Source organism: Kalmanozyma brasiliensis (genome assembly GCF_000497045.1).
Source record: "Kalmanozyma brasiliensis GHG001 unplaced genomic scaffold PSEUBRA_SCAF3, whole genome shotgun sequence".
NCBI lineage: Eukaryota > Fungi > Basidiomycota > Ustilaginomycetes > Ustilaginales > Kalmanozyma > Kalmanozyma brasiliensis.
In genome coordinates this window covers 1389928-1407003 of record NW_015961970.1, presented here as the reverse complement: position 1 = coordinate 1407003, position 17076 = coordinate 1389928, and the positions used below count along the sequence as shown (strand labels likewise).

Here is a 17076-nt window from a genome sequence, read left to right as displayed (position 1 = left end):
ACTTTCGAGAAGAAAACCAAAAATGCTGCTTCCAGCGCGTGCCTTTTTACGAGCGTGGTCCAATCAGATGATGAACTCGCTTCTCAGTGGCCTATACTCGCTGCTACAAAGTCTCCGGGCCACCTTGTCGACGATGCGGCGTCTCAGGAACAGTAAAAGCTGCCACCTTTGCGCTACGCTCAAGATGGGTCAGCAGCACATTGCAGTCAGACCACAGGCGACTCAGACGGTGATGTGCAGCGGATGACGAAGGTGTATTGCAGATACAAAGGGCCGTTGACAGGCGCCTACTGGTAGAACTCCATCTTAGAATCGTCCGGCTTCTTGACAATCTGCTTCCACGCCTCCTCAAAGTCCTCTGGCATGATGACGTATCTGTTCTTTCGCACCGCCTGCAAACCTGCCGCCTGGCAGATGCTTGCAATCTCGGCGCTGGACAGCTTGTCGGGTCGTCCGACGTAGTCTTCCAAATCGACCTCTGGGCTGAGGTTCATCTTGCCGCAGATGGTCTGGAAGATGAGGCGCTTCTCTCGACGTGATGGCGTGGGGAACTCGATCTTTCGGTCGAGACGACCTGGGCGGAGCAGCGCGGGGTCGAGCGTATCGGCTCGGTTGGTGGCCATGATGACCTTGACATTGCTACCCTGGTCGAAACCGTCCATCTGGTTGAGCAGCTCGAGCAGGATACGTTGCACCTCGCGATCCGCACCCGTCTGCGCGTCGAAACGCTTCGTGGCAATGGCGTCGATCTCGTCGATGAAGATGATGGCGGGGGCGTTCTCGCGTGCCAGTCGGAAAACATCGCGGACCATTCTTGGTCCTTCACCGAGGTACTTCTGCACGAACTCGGAGCCGACAACGCGGATGAAGCTGGCGGTGGTGGCGTTGGCGACGGCTTTGACCAACATCGTCTTACCCGTCCCTGGTGGACCGTAGAGCAATACACCGCGCGGTGGGTCGATACCAATCTGGCGGTACAAGTCGAACTGCACCAGCGGCAACTCGACAGCTTCTCGGATCTCCTGCTTCTGAATGTCCATACCACCGATATCTTGGTAGGTCTCTGTCGGCTTCTCGTCCTGTCCCAGCATCGCGATCGAAGAGTCGGCCTCTGGTGGCAAAACGTCGACAAGAGCGTTGGAGTGGCGGTGCAACGCGACACTTGAGCTCGCCTTGAGCAGCTCGCGATCGATTGTGGAGAGGATGCGCACGACGTAGTTGGACCCAGTTGTGGAGCCGACGATGCCGGTGTGTTGGTCGATGGGCTCGAGGAACTGGCCAATGACGAGAGGTACGGACTGGATCCGCTTGACCTCCTCCTGTGCTCTTACGAGCTCGCGTTTCAAGTTGCGCTGTTCATCCTTGACGTACTCTTCCATGGTGTTGAGAAACTCGAGGTGCTGTTGCAGCTTCTTGAATCGCAGATATGTGTCTTCCTCCGCCGCCATCTCCTGATGAATGGCAGCTTTTTCAGCGGCGGCGTCCTCGAGCGTGGGCTCGGTGCGCTTCAGCGCAGAAATGCCAATCTCCTCCATGTTGATGCTTATGTGGTGTCGCGATACCTGCTACAGTGTGTTCGAGCTGGGGTATGCGAGACGGTTTTGAGTTGGCAGAAAGACGAGCTGAATCCCGATGGTGACTTTAGGCGCGACAGGTGCGGCGTGTAGAACGATACGAGCTCGATGATGTGAATTCAAGGTCGAGGTGAGGGGACGAATGTGGTGAGAGGTAGTCGGAAAGAGTGTGGCATCAGCGAAGGCGTCGAAAGTGATCCGAGACGCGCAAGTGGAGCAACACTCTTGCGAGGCCTAACAGCGCGACAGCTGCCGCCGCTGAGCTGTGTGATCGAGGCGCGCTAGCCTTTAAACATCTGAATCGCTTGAATCGGGTTTTCTCGACACGGAGCTTACTCAAAAGGGTCCTGGCAGGCTGTGGCTCAGTCCAACTGGACGGCACGTTTTCACCCGGCTGAGCCTCTTTCGAGAAGGCTCCGTGTCTAATAGCCACTCAATCGCGGCCTTCATCACCCTCCCTTCCTCCACCACAATCCCTTTCTAGCATAACAACATCATGCCTCGTTCAAGTCGATCTGGCGGCTCGCGCCCTGCACCTTCGCGCTCGGCACCTTCGGGTAACCGTGGTGCACACACCATGGCTGCGCCACCCCAGCAGCACCAACAACATCCTCAGGCCTACTCGCAGCAGCCGCCCGCCATGGCCCAGCAGCAGTCGCGTGGCCCCGGTCTCTTCGGTCAGATGGCTTCCACCGCCGCCGGTGTCGCTGTTGGCTCCACAATGGGTCACGGTCTGTCCAACATGCTCTTCGGTGGTGGATCCGCCCCGGCCGAGCAGGCGCAGCAGGCCGAGCCCCAGGCGTACCAGCAGGGCGCCTACCAGGGCCAGCAGCAAGGCGTTGGCATGAGCTGCGAGGCTCAGAGCAAGGACTTCATCAAGTGCCTCGAGAGCAGTAAGTGCAGCCTCCACACGGAAGGGTTGATGTGCAAGACGGAATGCTGACAGTCTCTTTTTGATCGCGTGAACAACAGCCAACGACATGAACTCGTGCTCGTACTACCTCGAACAGCTCAAGGCTTGCCAGGCTGCCGCTCGTCCCTACTAAACACGCCCTGGTAGCTTCATTAGATCCATCTCAGCATCTCATGTCATCATCAAGGAATCATCACCATTCAGCATCTACAAACAAAGAAGCGGCCGCAACACGATATCTGAGGAATCGATATGAAGACGGTGTCTATTCTCAGGGTGCTAGCTGTAGGGTGCGATGACTATACTGTGCAGGATGCGATGGATGCGAGATGCTTGTAGTGGGTAAGGCGAGGTGCAAGAGAGCGGTAACAGTGAGGCAAAAGGGGTTCAGAAGACGATTTGCATTGTCGAGTCGTCTTTGCATGTCTAGGGATCGTCGAAACGACCAAAGCCAAAGTCTTCGTCTTCGTGACGCGGACCTGGATGCGGATCCTCCTCTTCCTCCTCGTCGGGCATGTCGTATAGACCAGCGTCGTCCTGATCACTATCTCCGCCTTCCAGAGCGGCATCGTGCTCTGGTCCTTGATCCGCGTTGCGAGCAAATGGACCGCCTGCACGCATCGTCTTGGGTGGTGAGACCGAGTGAGAGGCAGAGTTCTTGCGCATGGAGCCAGAGCACGACGAGATGGACTTGCGCCCGAGCCTGTGAGCTGCACCGCTTGGCACACCTAATGAAGGCTTCTCGCGGGGCGCAGCTGCAGCTTTCATGCGCGGCTCCTCGAACCTTCGCTCCCGGTCCCGCTCCGCTTGCAGAGCAGCCGACTGGATAGCCAGAGACTGCTCATATCCGATGGCCTGAACCCTGCGACCGGGCAGATAGGCACCGGATGACTGAGCCAGCTTCTTCTTGACCGCTACAGTGTCACGGGACCATCCGAATGCCTCGTTCATCGGGCTGGTGCCGAGGGCAGAGGCTTCCCCGACGGACAAGCCGAGCAACGCTGATTCGAGTTCAGCCTCTTTAGAAGGATCGACGAGCTGCACGGACGAGACGCCGTCGTTGACGTCCCGCATCGCACGTATCGACAGAATCGCATCGCGGATAGCGTCCGTCTCCGCGCGAAGCCGGTCCTTGGTAGGGGTCTGTGTCGTCTCTAGCGCCGAGAGGAGGCGTTCGTTGCGGTCCAGCCTTTGCTCGAGTTCGAATTCGGAACACATATGTATTGGCTTCTGCACTGCATTCGAATTGCGGGATGTCTTGGGGATGAAGGCGAGCGAAACTGCTGCACCTCTCGATGACGAAGGGCTGCGGAGGCCTGCGCGGCCATGACTGATTTTTGCAGAAGCGCTCGTGTGCGATACTGGGGAAGTCAGAGACGCTTTGGAGCTGCTTGCGATGTTTCCGAAGCCATAGGATGCTGAACCGATGCTTGTCGGAGACAAAGGTTCCGTCTTGGCGTGAGGCTCGGCTTTGCCTTGAGGAGGCGGAGAGATGGGCTGGGCGGTGTCGCCCCGCAAGGGCTGCTTTGAGCCAGTGGGAAGGAGAAGTCCGTTCATGCAGTGCTTAACAATGAGGGAGGTGATGGATTATATAGAGAAGATCTGAGGTCGAAGAATCTCTTGTCCAGCGGCATGTTCCGAAGGCGTGCGAGGAAGCGTGGGATATCCCGGCAAGAACTGTTCGGTGCTTCCGACTCTCGGCGAATTGCTCAAGAGCGACGCAGAAGGATGGGAAGTAAGCGCCAGGATCACTTGCAAACGGCTTGTGGAAACGTGTGAATGCTTGGTGCGGGTGTGTTCAGCGGTACGTGTGATGAAGCCAAGGCGAGTTGTGTTGAGGATGTTGCTTGACAGGTGCAGCGGAGAGGTGCGGAGATTGTTCGGTGAAAGCAACGTAAAGCGAGTGTTGTCTCAGGGTCCTGTTGGTGAGCGAGCTTGATTTGGCGAAAATTGTTGACGTCGGTGGATGTGGAAAGGTGGAAAGATGCGAAACCAGCCCAGATAAGGGTCCCACGCATGGCCGCACGGTCCTGTGACCGGCAAAGCTAGCCTCCTCTATGTCGTCGGTTGTCTTACCCCGCACGAGTGAGCGAGCATGTACTCTCAATCCCTGTGCCAACAAACTCAGGCTGGCTTCTGTGATTCGCAAGCAAGCGACCCACCAGAACGAACTCATAGTCAAGCTCGGCCGCATCCTGAGCAAGCACATGAGATCGTCAACGCCTAATGTAGCAGCGACCTCGTCTGGCTCCTCTCTTACCCGGTGCACTTGCCTCTGACACAGTCTGATTGAATGTTTGCTGTTCACAATCCCACTCGACGCTGTGCCGTGTCAAGGGCGCTGACCTCAATGCAGGCCATGCTCTGCCGTACATTTACGGTCTATCAACCTTCTGTTTGCATCGAGTTAGCCTTTCGTGACCCCTTTTTCGGCCTTCATTTCGCTGATCTTGCCTCCCTGGAATTAGCAATCTCAGGGTCTTCTTGCATGTGAGCTGGCACGGACCATTTGGCGTCCAACGTGACGCAGAGGTGCATTTTGCCTCAATGCTGGACTCAACGAATCGGACTGTGCATGCGACGAGGGCACCTCCGACAGCATAGTGATGGATGATTTGATCTCTCTCAAGGTTCTCAAGGGCAAAGACAGGCGTAGCTGCCATGCTGAGGTGCTGAGCCAGAAAATGAGTCTACGTGGCCGCAGTCATAGGTGAGCAAGCGTGACCACTACTTCGGCTTCGATCGGCGTCTTCACTGGTTCATGGCAACTGGGTTTCTTCCAGCTATTACACACAGCCTCGAAGGACTTTCACGCCAAGACTCCTCATTTGACGAGGCTCCACAGCTCTAGTAATGATCGTGACATCGACCGAAGGCTCTTGCAGAGCACGGACAGAGAGGATGGGCTGTGGATCCAACGGCGGGGTCGGGCGCCAAATTTCGCCGTCTCGAATCCGCTTCAGCTAAGCCCTGGCTGAGAAACTCTTGCAGTACGTAGAGCGACCTAGCCGCGTCGTGTGTCTCAAGTCGTGCCTACCTACGCCTGGACCGACTGAATCGATTCGCCTCTTTCCGAGTCTTTTTGCTTGTGCAAATTTAGGAATTCCAGATCGACTTGCATCCGGACTCTCTGACTCTCTGTCGCGCCTGTGACTGTGACTGTGGTCAGGGACTGGGATGATACTCCGCTGTACCAGTCACATCTTCGCTCTGGCTCAGCTGCCGCCCTTTCCCCCCACTTCGTTTGGCTGAGCGCGCTACAATCAACGCACTTTCCCATTCGTCGGCTTTGAATCAGCCGCTGCCCCCTGCTCCACCGCCCTTTATAAACGCGATCGGTCCCGGTCATCTTCCTTCCTGCAGCTCCTTTCGCTCCTCCCGTAAATAGTGGTCCGTCATCGACTCGCCCATCAAACAGCAAGAGTCCACCTCCCCCTTCCATCCGTCGTCCACGATTCATCAAGGCGATTCGGCGCGCACCTCACTCACGACGGCCAAGCTCGACTCGCGACCCCTATCCGGAGACGCTAGGACTCATCGCCGACACGCGGGGCTCTTCGGACGAAATCGATCCTTCGTGTGCTCGAGTCTCGCTTTCTTTCTTCGAGTTCGAGTTCGCTGCGTCATCTGGAACGATACGATTTGGCGCTGCAACGGCTGGACCGCTTTCCATCTACCTCCGCAGCTCTGAGCGACATCACCTCAAGCCGGACAAACTGCGATCTCGACGCCCAATTCCGCACACCACGCTACGCTCTTCATGCCTTGCCAAAATCACGCCCGCCCGCCTCGTTCTCACCACTCCTGCTCTCACGTCGTCTCACAGAGCTCTCTAGGCTGAAGAGGCAGCCCTCTCACTACCTCGGCAGGCGCGACGGCCCGGCGTGGCTCGGCTGCCGCTGCGCTTGCAATCATGGAGGACCTCTCCGCCGACGATGACATCCTCTCGGATATCCTGCTCGACAACCTCGAGTTCGAGCCGGCTATTTCAACACACAAGATGAACCCAAATTACAGAGGGCACCGCTTCGATCGCAATGCCGTCAGTCTCATCGTCCGAAAACGGGTCGTCGTCGAGAAAGACATCACAGCTGCCATCGAGGATCTCAGCAAGCTCGGCATCGTCCAAAAATACCTCACCAACAAAACACAACGCCAGACAGCCAGCTTCCAGGCCCATGCGCGACGCTATCTCGAAAGCTATCTGCCAGAAAGCGGAGTCGAGTTCGCTCTCACCACGCGCTACAAACGTGTGATGATGGAAAAGGCCGGCAGAGCACACGGCGCAGACGCAGAGGCATCCACGTCGGCCGTCAAGATCGAAGACATGCCGGCTTCGCCAGGAAAAGAGGCAGCCGAGGAAAGAGGCAAGGGTCGAGTAAAGGGCAGATCGTCGCTCGATCGCGCCGCCACCAGCATCGGTGCAGCACCAGCAGCCTCGGAAAAAGCGGACCTCAGCGTTCTAGCGATGCGAACCTTCAAGCCCGGGGAGCTCATCAACTTCTGCAAAGGCGGTCTCAAGGATCTCACAAAGAGCGAGGATGATGCGCTTCGTGAAGAAGCCACGTCCACACGCGAGAAACGCAAAGACACCGAATACAAGGGTGTTCTCGGCCCCGGACGCGACTTCTCTGTCATCCGATCCGCAAGAAAAGGCTGCAGTCAGCTTCTGTTGGGACCTGCGAGGTTCGTCAACCACGATTGCAACCCAAACACCGAGTTCTACCGCATGGGCGCTACCATGGTCTTCAAGGTCATTCGACCCATTCACCGAAATGAGGAGATCACCACCTTCTACGGCGAGAACTACTTTGAATGGGCCAACTCCGAATGCATGTGCGCCACCTGCGAGTCTCGAGGCACCGGCGCCTTCTCAGATCCGTCCATACCGCCACCCATGGAGCCCGCCGAATCGTCCGAGGGAGCAGCAGAGGTCAAAGCGGAAGATGGCTCGACGGCGGCTGCTTCGACCGAAGCCAATGGACGGCGTCAATCGCGGCGTTCGAGTCGACCAGTCGCGCCATCGTCATCGTTACCTTCGCCTTCTCCCACGCCATCCCTGACGCCCTCGCTGCCGCTACTGCCGTTGGACGAGGCGGCGAGAGACAAAAAGGCGAAACGAGATTACCTTGCCGATCTCAAACTGGCGGAGCATGGACCGTCAGAGGATCGCTCAGATCCGTGGGCGGAAGGCGCCGGGCCGCAGTGTCGCTGTCTCACGTGTGGTGCTACCTTCTGGGCGCCGGAGAAGTGGTGGACGCCAGACGAATGCCCACGCTGTGAGCGCCACTACAAAATCTTCAAGGCAGATTGGCCAGGCCGCGTGCCGACGGAAGGCGCTATGGCGAGGAAAGCGGGCGTGAAGCGCAAGTCGAGTTCCGAGATGATCGCCGACCATCTGGCAAGCACGGCATCGCCAGCACGCAACGGTAAGGAACGATCTTTGACGCCGACCGAGTCCAAGGTCAATGTCACTCCGAAGGCGCAGAAGAAGCCGCGGCCGAGCAAGGCCGGAGCTGAATCTGCAACGCCGGTCGATACAGCCAAGGCGCAGACCACCCCTACCGCCGCCAGCAGCAAGTCGAACAAAGCGCCAGGTGCAACCTCTTCTGCAAAGCCGTCGGCCCGCTCAGCAAAGGCCGAGAACATCAAGCAAGAGCGGCAAGAAGAGGCGCTCGTCGCACGAGCTCTCGCCCCATCCGCGACGCGCAAGGCCGGCCCGACCGCTGTGCCCGTCAAAGTCGTGACCCAGCCGAAAGCCACCTACGACCTCGACTCAGACGGGTCTGACCTTACACCAGAACCAGAATCCGAGCCAGGGGACATCGTCAAGGGAGGAGAGGATGAAGACGACGAGGACCAGGGCCCAAGCCCTGTGTCGGCAGCCGGTCGGACGCAACAGCAAGGCGAAGAGGATCGATCATCGTCCAGCTCGAGTCCCGGGCCACCGGGACCCAAGATGTTGGGAAAGAATGCAAAGACGGATGTTTTGGCGCAATACTGGGGAGCCGTGGAGGGGGATCGCCGCGCACGCAAAAAGGCGCCTGTCAACTCGGGCCCAACCTTACTGGCTGCTCGACGCTCTTCGCAGGACCTCACGCACAAGTCGTCAGAGCGACGCTCCAGCTTCCGCGAGACGAGCACAGACGAGCATGGCGCTCCGAAGTTCAAGCGGCGTCTCGTTGCCGAGACTGCCTCTGACGACGACGACGCACCATCCCCTGTATCCACGGTTGCTCGCCCGAATCCGACCGTGGTCGCTTCGAAGCACCGCAAGACGTCGAGTATGACCGACGCATCCTTTGCGCAGATGCGTGCAAAGTCGGAGGCACGACCGTCCCCGGATCGACTCACGCCGACATCGACCGTCAGTGCGGCCTCGCCGGCCCCTTCCGCCAAAGTGGCGCCATCAGCGTCGGAACCACCGCAAAAGACGTCAGCGGGCAACATGCCAGGCTTGGCGACCTCGGGTGTCCAGCGCACTTCGGAATCCAATCTGGCTCTCTTCTGGTCAGCCGGTGTAGGCGGCACGAGAAATCGTCGTCAGGCGCAGAGGGAGCCACAGACCATGCTCGTCCAACCAGCGCCATCCAAACGATCACGGGCGTCCGATTCGAGTCGAAGCCATACGCCCGAGGTCAAGAAGCCTCGCGGCCCGGCAAGATACGGCGAGGACGACAGCATCGGACGAGAGCGGATCGTACGGGACCGCTCCGTGGCTGCTTCCGACGACGGATCCAAGGAGACGAGCCAGGAAAATAGCGACATGGACGACGATGACATGGAAGAGAGTGATGGACCTTCGGTCAGGCCCTACATGTTCTCCGCCATCAGTAAGGTGCTGCAGTCGAATGGCGGCGTCGATGTTGGCGGGGACTCGGACTCAAAAGGTCCGCTACTCCCTTCTGCATCTCTCTTCCGCCCTCCTGGTCTCATCCGACCGGACCTCGCAGCAGCAGCAGCTCGATCCAATTCTCCTCTCGCCGGACCTCCACGCGGCTCACCTGGCCAGCCGATGCGCAAGAATTTGCGATGGGGCAGTGGCAAGTCTTCGATCAGCCGCCCCTTGGGACCCAATGGAAGCCCTCTGGGCCGACCTCCTTCCGGCGCCAACGGCAGTCCCATCAGCGTTGCGCCGCAGAGATCGACGGAAGACGTAAAGTCTCACTTGCCACGCCCCTCGCCTTCGTCTGACGTTGGACAGGCGGCGCCGATCAGTCGACTCAAGACACCGACAGAGCGAGTCGACGCAATGCCCACTGAGTCGAATCTCCCTCAGCCTGTCGTTGCAGCCCCGCCGGTTCCGATTGAGAACGCACCTGCACTGGTGCCGATCCAGACCGTGAAGGAGGTCAAGGCTGGAACCGATGCAGTCATTCAGTCGAATATCGCAGCGTCGAAGGAGTCAGCGCTTGCACCCACCATCCTGGCTCCGGTCCCTGCTCCGGCTCCAGCACCTGCACCTGCACCAGCAACAGCACCCGCTCCCGAAGTTGCCTTCCCCACCAACGGGCTGCCGCCTCCGTCGACATCAGTCGCACCGACCGGAGATGCGCCCGTTGTGCCCGCTCCTCCAGCGCAACCCGTAACACCGGTCAAGACCGCGCTTCCGGACATCAGCCTGACCCCGGATCTGACGGATCCTCAGCAGCGTCGCACGTCGGGTCGGGCACGCAGAGCTCCGGAAATGGCCGCCGGGCAGATCCCTTACAAGGGCAGTCTGGTCAAGCTGGCCGCCCAACGAGCCAAGGAAGTCAAGGGTGGGCCGTCGGGCACGCACTCGCCCCGGTCTGCTGGAACAGCTTCGCCAGATCACCGGACCCACGCAGGGCAAGCCGTCGAGAACGGCAAGCACGAGGCGGTGACTGGCCTGCAGCATGTCACCGAGGCTGAAAGCACACCGATGGACGTCGACTCCTGAACCACACTTTTTATCTCTGTATTTTTATCCTCACACTCAAAGGAACTGCTTTGTCATGGCAACACACTGCGTGAACGATGTGAAGATGTGCTGTGATTGGGTGAGCAAGTGAAGCTGTGACTGCTCAATGTGACGTGCTGTTCGTATCACCCATCCCCGCGGTCGCGTCCTGTGTTGACCTCGCGTACCCAGCCGCATCCACCCCATCCAACACATTGGTCAGATCAGCAATGACCGTATCGATTCTCGCCTGGATGCCCGTAAGCAGTGCGATCTGGTGATGCACTGCGCGCGTCTGGGCGTCCAGCACGGCTGACAGATCCGCGCTTGCCCTCTCTCCACTCGGAGCAGGGCGGGCGAGCAGCGCGTGTGGGAGGCTCGCCTGGTGCGCTGAAAAGTCTGGGATGGTCGTCGGGTCGAAGAGCGGGATCATGCCTATCGCCTCGCTGTTCGGTGTGTCGGTAGGGGCGGAGGGCGAGGAGGTGGTAGCGGAGGGGATGCCGAAGCGTCGAAGCGTGGCTTGTCGGATGGCTTCTTTCGGGTCGAGCGGGTCGGAAGGGTCGTCCTCGCGCGCTTTGCCTTTGCCCTTTGAGTCGGCGTCTGCGTCGCCCGGGGTGGGTTGAGGTGACGATTGCGATGCGATGCCGTTGACGGGTGCTGATCTCCGCCCGCCGGGGTAGAGCGTTGATGGCGGCGGCGGCATCCACAGCCCTCCTGCGCCTACCTCCTCTCCACCGGCCTGCGAGGGCAAGAACCCGCTCGACAAGCCTGCTCCATTGCCGTTGATCCTTCCATACCTGGACGATCCGAACAAACCCGTCCCACCATTTGAGCCACTCGTACCCGCCAATCGCGGCGTCGACCGTCCACTACGACTCCCCGTCCTACGTCTGCTCGATGCCGCCTGACGAGCGGAGACATTGCCTTCCTCCCTCACCTTTCGCAGGTCCGACTGGAGACGCGAGAGGAAGCCCTGCAGGCGGTGGTCGTACGCTTCCTCCGCTGCCGTGGTCTGCGGGTTCGTACCCGTACCCTCGGCTGGCGTCGCCGCGTCTGTCAGTGGTGCTGCTGGCTGCTGCTGTGGTGTTGCGGGTGCGACTGGCGCAGGCACCTCCGGTTCGTCATCCAAGATCATCCTCCTGCACGTCGGACAGCTCTGTTGGCGCTCCAACCACGACCGTAAACAACGGAAATGGAAGATGTGTCCGCAACTCAACTTTTTCGGTGTGACATTTGTCACCTCCGCCGGGGCCGCTGCGTCTTCGGGGGACAGAGCCACCATGTCCTCGCGACAGATGATGCACGTCCCATCTGTGCTAGCCAGATCCGTTGCGGTGGCGTTGGGGTACTTGGTCTCCATCTTCCGCACCGCCTGCCGGTACCGCACCAACGCTTTGACCTTGACGGTGCAGCTTCGACCCGCGCTGTACAGGTCGTGGATGAGCGAGAGTGGTATACCGTAGAGTCGAGTGAGGAGGATGAAGAAGTAGCCATGGGTGCAAAGACGTACGATATCGTGGGCAAGGTCGACGTAGAGGACGTAGAGAGATTTGGCCTCCCACGGTTCTTCCCGGGCCATGTCGATGCAATTGAGCGCATACTGGGCTATTGTGTTCCCCAACAGCGCGGTGAGGATGATGAATTCCGAGGTGAACAACACCATCATCCCAATCTTGACCTTCTTGACCAGCAGCATCTGCAGGGAAAACCCGACGAGCAGCAGGTCAGCGATGAGCAGCGTGGTGAGGATCGAGACCATGCGGGCATGAAAGATCCTTGGCACGCTTGGTGACTGCATGATGGAAGCGACCCGTTCGGCGGACAACCAGTGAAAGATCTTGAGAAACAGCAGCACGCCAAAGAGGATGACGAAGGAGACGCTAAAGTCATCCCTGAAGATCGAGACCGCCAGCAAGGTGCCGACGAGGCTGTACCAGGATCGCTCGCAGACGAGCTCCACCTCGCTCCGTCGCAATTGACCGAAGTAGAGCAGCTGCAGGATGCGACCTGCAACGAGCGCTATGACGAGGAGGAAGTTGAGAAGGACGAGCAGGCAGCCGTTGGAGCGACCGAGGAAGACGACGGCGGCGTAGAAGTTGCTCCGCTCATCGAAAGCGAGGGCGACGGTGTAGAGGGCGGCGAGGGTGGATATGATGCCGTAGGCGTAGATGCGCGGGCGGGTGACCCACGACATGAAGCTGTTCGCCGGCATGCTGAGGTCGAACGGGTCAGCGATGTGCTGCTGACGATCGTGGGGGGCCGGGTGGTGGGGTGCCTTCGACTAGGCACGATGTTGAGAAGGCACCATGCAAGGCGCGGCGAGACTCTTGCCTCGGCAGTGTTGGCTACTGTAGACCTTGCTGCTCCGTAATGGGATTCCGTGAGATCTTTGTAAGTATGATGCAAGGAGTTGAGAGCGAAGGTGGGAGAGTGGAAGTGTTGGTCTGTGAGTCAGATGCATGTGCCTGTGCTCAGAGGCTCCAGCTCACCCTGCCTGCCTTCTCGCGCGGATTTCCCGTGTGGAGAGCCAGCTAGCTCCACCCCGAGTTCCGCAAAAGCTCGCCAAAATTTGTTGTTCCCCACACCGTACCTTCTTTCTTCCCGACGCTTCCATCGATGCCTACACCAGCAGCATGTCGAGCAAGAAGCTCACGAAGGTAAACATGCGCACAGCCTCCCATAGTGAATTCTAAGCGATGCAAGTCTGACCGGTATCCGCCATCTCTTCGAATCACAGTTCAAGAAGGACGTAGCCTCCTCATCGTCCTCCTCATCCTCACCGAGACCTACCTCCAGCACAACGTCACTCACCATCCCGCAAGCAAACACCCTGCAAGCGCAACACCAGGAGCAGCTCGCGCGACTCGCTTCGACAACGCTCCCCAACCTCGCTACCGCTCATTCGCGCCGCTTCCTCCACCTCGCACGCTCCCAGACGCAGACCGATTCGCTGTGGGCCACACAAAAGGTGCAAGCTGTGCGGTACAGGAGAAGCTTATGGGCCGAAGACATTGAGCCTGAAGTAGAGGGCAAAGGGGAGGAAAGGGTGGTGCCGGACTTCTATCATAAGCATAATGGGCGGTGTGGACGATGTGCTCTGCCGCTCGTGCCGGGGCTGAATCAGCGCTTAGTGCGGGATAGGGGCGCGAAGAGAGGAAAGCAGCGAGGGAAGAGCAAGCGTGTGTTCGAGTGCACGCTATGCCATCACAAGAGTCGATCATAGGAGAGTCGGAGCGCACGAGTCAGACACTCACACATATACCCAGTCGAAGCATATACCACACGAACAGTGAAATGCAGCATCGGATCGTTCGTCACCCATCACCTGGTATACATGTGTGCTCGGACGAGGTCGCCTTCTTTGAGTCGACAGATCGAACGAGCATGATTAAAAAGAGCGTGTTGTACATGGTCCGCCATCCCGGCCCGAATCGTTAAGATGGAGCATCGAGGCGTGAGGGCGCATCTCAAGAGGACCGCCGATGGTGGCATACGGAGGAAGGGAAGCGCGCTTGAGGAAGAAGGAGGGTATACGCGCGATGAGTTGAGGTGACGGGACCACGAGAAAAGGATGGATGCTAATACAAGAATGAAGACGGGGCAATCTTCGATGGCCAGATTAGGTTGCTGGCTCTTCTGCGAATACATCGACCTTTCTCTTGTGCGACGTCAAGATGGTGCTGCGTCGATGGCTAGTATACAATGCCATCCGCTGGCGGCCTTGAAGGATTGCCGAGGCCAATGATCGACTGCATGGCATCCACAATGGGCCCAATGCGGTCGTCAACAAAGTTGCCGGCAACAACCGCACTGGGATAGCGGCTGTCGTAGTAGAAGTTTTGCGTCGAAGTCGGGAGATGGTTGAGCTTCCTAAACTCTTCTGCGTCGAGAGTATGCCGGTGGATGTGGTAGATGTCGCGCGAAGTGTTGAGCATGAGACCAGTCGCGAGACCGACGGCCAAGACCATCACCATGATGGAAAGGACGTTGGCGCGCAATACAGCCGAGAATGACTGCAAAAAGTTCTGCGGCTTTGTTGAATTGACTTGCGCACATTGTGTGTCTGCAAAGCTGTCCGGCCTCGCCGTCGCAGCTACGGTCTCGACGGCAGCGACTTCAGGAACATCGGTCTGGATCGATTGCGTGACCATCTCGACCGATTTGCGGGCCTTGCCGACCCTCCTTCGACGTCGCTGGATGACGGTTTCGACATAGTCGTCGACATTGCTGGTGTCGCCATCCTTATCTTCCACCTGCGTGTCTTCTCCCGAGGAATGTCCGTCCAGCTCCATGCTTCGGGCGAGCTCGTTGCCGAGACGTCTCGTCATGGTGCCGGGATTGCTCGACGGCTGGATGGAGGACTCTTTGCTGTGTAGGGTGGTAAGGCGACGCACCTCGTCGAGCTCCATTTCAAGCGTGTCCACCGTGCTTCGGAGCTCTTCGGTCTCCTCCTTGTACCCCTGTAGCTTGACAGCTTCCATCTTGACCTTGTCAAGCTCTTGCTGCAATTCGTGCTTGGCGTCTTCGGCAGCGTTCTTGGCCTGCTCGCATTCCACGAGATACTCGGATAGCTCTTTGGCTTCTTTCACCCGACGATCCAGGTCCGCCTTGGCCTTGATGAGCTGACTCGACTCCTCGTCGAGATCTCTGCGCAGCTTGATGCTCGCCTTCTCCGCCCCTTCGACCTGGGTGTTGAGAGCGGTGAGCTGCAACTCGTAAGCGTTGTTCTGTTCCTGCACCTCAAAGTACTTGGTGCGAAGGTCCTTGTCTTCGCGACGAAGGGATTGGATCTGCTTGTGCAGCTCCTCCAGCTTTGCCTGTTCTTCGAGCATGAGCTCTTCGTACTGCTCTTGCGAAGTAGTGAGCTTGTGCTCGAGCGTGTTGACGCGCCTCTCTTTGTCCGAGAGATTCTGCTGAAGAGCATCGTTCTTGTCACGCTCGATTCGAAGATCTTCCTTGAGATTGAGGATGAAAGCAGCCTCAGCGCTGAGTTCTCGTGACGAGTCACGACTGCTGTCGCCGTCGCGGATCAGGTACTCGTCCTGGCTCAGATCCGCCATATCGTCAGAGACGCCAGTCGGGGTCGAGTCGTTGCCAGTGCTGTGTGACAATGCCCTGTCCATGAGCGGAGGGGTCTTGAGACCAACTTCGTCCGAGAGGACGGAGCGTGCGCTGGACTCGAGCTCGAGAATGAGTTTGACGAGCAAGTCGGAGGAGATGGGTACGTCCGGATTCTCGTCTGCGAACACCTCGAGCTGGCTGTAGACCTTTGGATCGATCAGAGGGTGCTCCCTCTGTTTCTCAAATTCGGACAGCACGGCCGGTAGATTCCGGCTGAGCAAGGTCGGCTCATCCTGCTGATCTGCTTTTCCGCTGTCGTCTTGCTGTGCTTGGAAGTCGGGAATGAAGCGGTCAAAGAGAGCTTCGACCTCGTGTTTGAGCTCTTCCATCCTGCCAGGGTCTTCGGATGCAACGGATAGGCCGCAGTTGAGAGGAAGAATGTTGGAGAGTTGGCTAGACTCGGATTTTGCGTCCGCCGAGACGTCGCTGCGGGTGGACAGGAAGCCGCCATACGAGGTGGCTGGTGTGTTGTCGATATCATCGTCATCTTGGGATGGACGCTCCTCGTCAAAGTCGAAGGAAGCTGCGCTGTTGTCCGAGTCGGACTGGGTTCGGCCATGGCGGGGTTTGAGATGTACCGCGTCCATCAGTCCAGTGACTGATTGCGCCCCTGTATCTTCAGCGTCGGTCTCCTTAGCGCCCATCGTTGCGAATGGCCGTGTTCTAACGGGGACGTTCGTCTGAGTCGCGGACTGAAGCGTCGCTACAGCTTGAGCAGGGTGTCTGTGGGTGTCATGCGGAAACCAGAGCTGTTGAGAAGGTATCAAGGGAAGGCTCAAGGATGCCAAATGCCTAATCTCGATTCCCGCCTCGAAGCTTCATGAAGTGTGGACTCGAAAGGGCGGTGGGTGGAACGGCTCGGTGAACTGCGATTTGCTGGTGCGGAATATCGGAAGAATGCCGGCGTGGGATGAGAAGGTGACACGGATGCGAAGCCGGAGGTAGCAAGGCGTACGTTGGGAATGTCAAGAGGAAAGAAGGAAGCGAGGCTAGAAAGGTCAGATGATGGAGCTGCCTCGATGTGACTTTTAAGGACATGCAGCCGCATCCGCTGTGGGCGCGTGACGTTTCTCGGTTGTCAGACGTTGAGTGGAGTTGTCCGCCTTTTGGTTGAAGCGGAACAAAGAACTCACCGCTTTTCGCTTCATCCTGGACCCTGAACGGCAGCAACAGCAGCCAACGAGCGGACTCAATTTGGCCAACGCCCAGCGAGCTTCGCCTTGCATGTGTCACATCTCCAATCACATCCGCTGAGCTCGAGCCTCACTGAGCCAGGCATGCACTCTTCCCACTGTCTCTGTCTCACGACGGAGGGGAGAACAAGCTTTGAACTTCGACCTCGCATCTCTAAGATCATTCGGGCCGTTGAGCTTCGGAGAGGGGCGGCTCGTTGAGAGGGAAAGGGGTCAACTGACAGGCCCCCTTTAGGACGTTGTCATGCTGAGAGCCCCCTTTGTTCGCATCGACGATCTGGACCCCATCCGGCAAGTATTTTCCTGGCTTTGTTTGGCCCAGCCGGCTAACAGTAACGGCCAAAAATTGGCGAT

The 17076-nt window shown here is 58.4% G+C and overlaps 7 protein-coding genes across 7 annotated transcripts; 3 read left to right on the top strand and 4 right to left on the bottom strand.

Moving 5' to 3' along the window:
- Positions 1–287: 287 nt before the first annotated feature.
- PSEUBRA_004384 (ATPase, AAA-type, core) lies at positions 288–1535 on the bottom strand (the record flags this gene model as incomplete). The annotated part of the gene is made up of 1 exon (XM_016437930.1): positions 288–1535. One exon carries the CDS (start codon positions 1533–1535, stop codon positions 288–290), a length of 1248 nt encoding a protein of 415 aa, XP_016291471.1.
- Positions 1536–2070: 535 nt separating this feature from the next.
- PSEUBRA_004383 (uncharacterized protein) lies at positions 2071–2620 on the top strand (the record flags this gene model as incomplete). The annotated part of the gene is made up of 2 exons (XM_016437949.1): positions 2071–2467; positions 2547–2620. The coding sequence occupies 2 exons, from the start codon at positions 2071–2073 to the stop codon at positions 2618–2620; spliced, it is 471 nt and encodes a 156-aa protein (XP_016291470.1).
- A 293-nt stretch (positions 2621–2913) lies between these two features.
- PSEUBRA_004382 (uncharacterized protein) lies at positions 2914–4044 on the bottom strand (the record flags this gene model as incomplete). Its single annotated transcript, XM_016437936.2, has 1 exon — positions 2914–4044. One exon carries the CDS (start codon positions 4042–4044, stop codon positions 2914–2916), a length of 1131 nt encoding a protein of 376 aa, XP_016291469.2.
- A 2356-nt stretch (positions 4045–6400) lies between these two features.
- On the top strand, positions 6401–10408 carry PSEUBRA_004381 (SET domain protein; the record flags this gene model as incomplete). The annotated part of the gene is made up of 1 exon (XM_059465293.1): positions 6401–10408. One exon carries the CDS (start codon positions 6401–6403, stop codon positions 10406–10408), a length of 4008 nt encoding a protein of 1335 aa, XP_059320549.1.
- A 124-nt stretch (positions 10409–10532) lies between these two features.
- PSEUBRA_004380 (Zinc finger, RING-H2-type) lies at positions 10533–12620 on the bottom strand (the record flags this gene model as incomplete). The annotated part of the gene is made up of 1 exon (XM_016437926.1): positions 10533–12620. One exon carries the CDS (start codon positions 12618–12620, stop codon positions 10533–10535), a length of 2088 nt encoding a protein of 695 aa, XP_016291467.1.
- A 421-nt stretch (positions 12621–13041) lies between these two features.
- Positions 13042–13631, top strand: PSEUBRA_004379 (uncharacterized protein; the record flags this gene model as incomplete). The annotated part of the gene is made up of 2 exons (XM_059465292.1): positions 13042–13065; positions 13146–13631. The coding sequence occupies 2 exons, from the start codon at positions 13042–13044 to the stop codon at positions 13629–13631; spliced, it is 510 nt and encodes a 169-aa protein (XP_059321514.1).
- A 469-nt stretch (positions 13632–14100) lies between these two features.
- On the bottom strand, positions 14101–16173 carry PSEUBRA_004378 (uncharacterized protein; the record flags this gene model as incomplete). Its single annotated transcript, XM_016437931.1, has 1 exon — positions 14101–16173. One exon carries the CDS (start codon positions 16171–16173, stop codon positions 14101–14103), a length of 2073 nt encoding a protein of 690 aa, XP_016291466.1.
- Between the last annotated feature and the right edge of the window lie 903 nt (positions 16174–17076).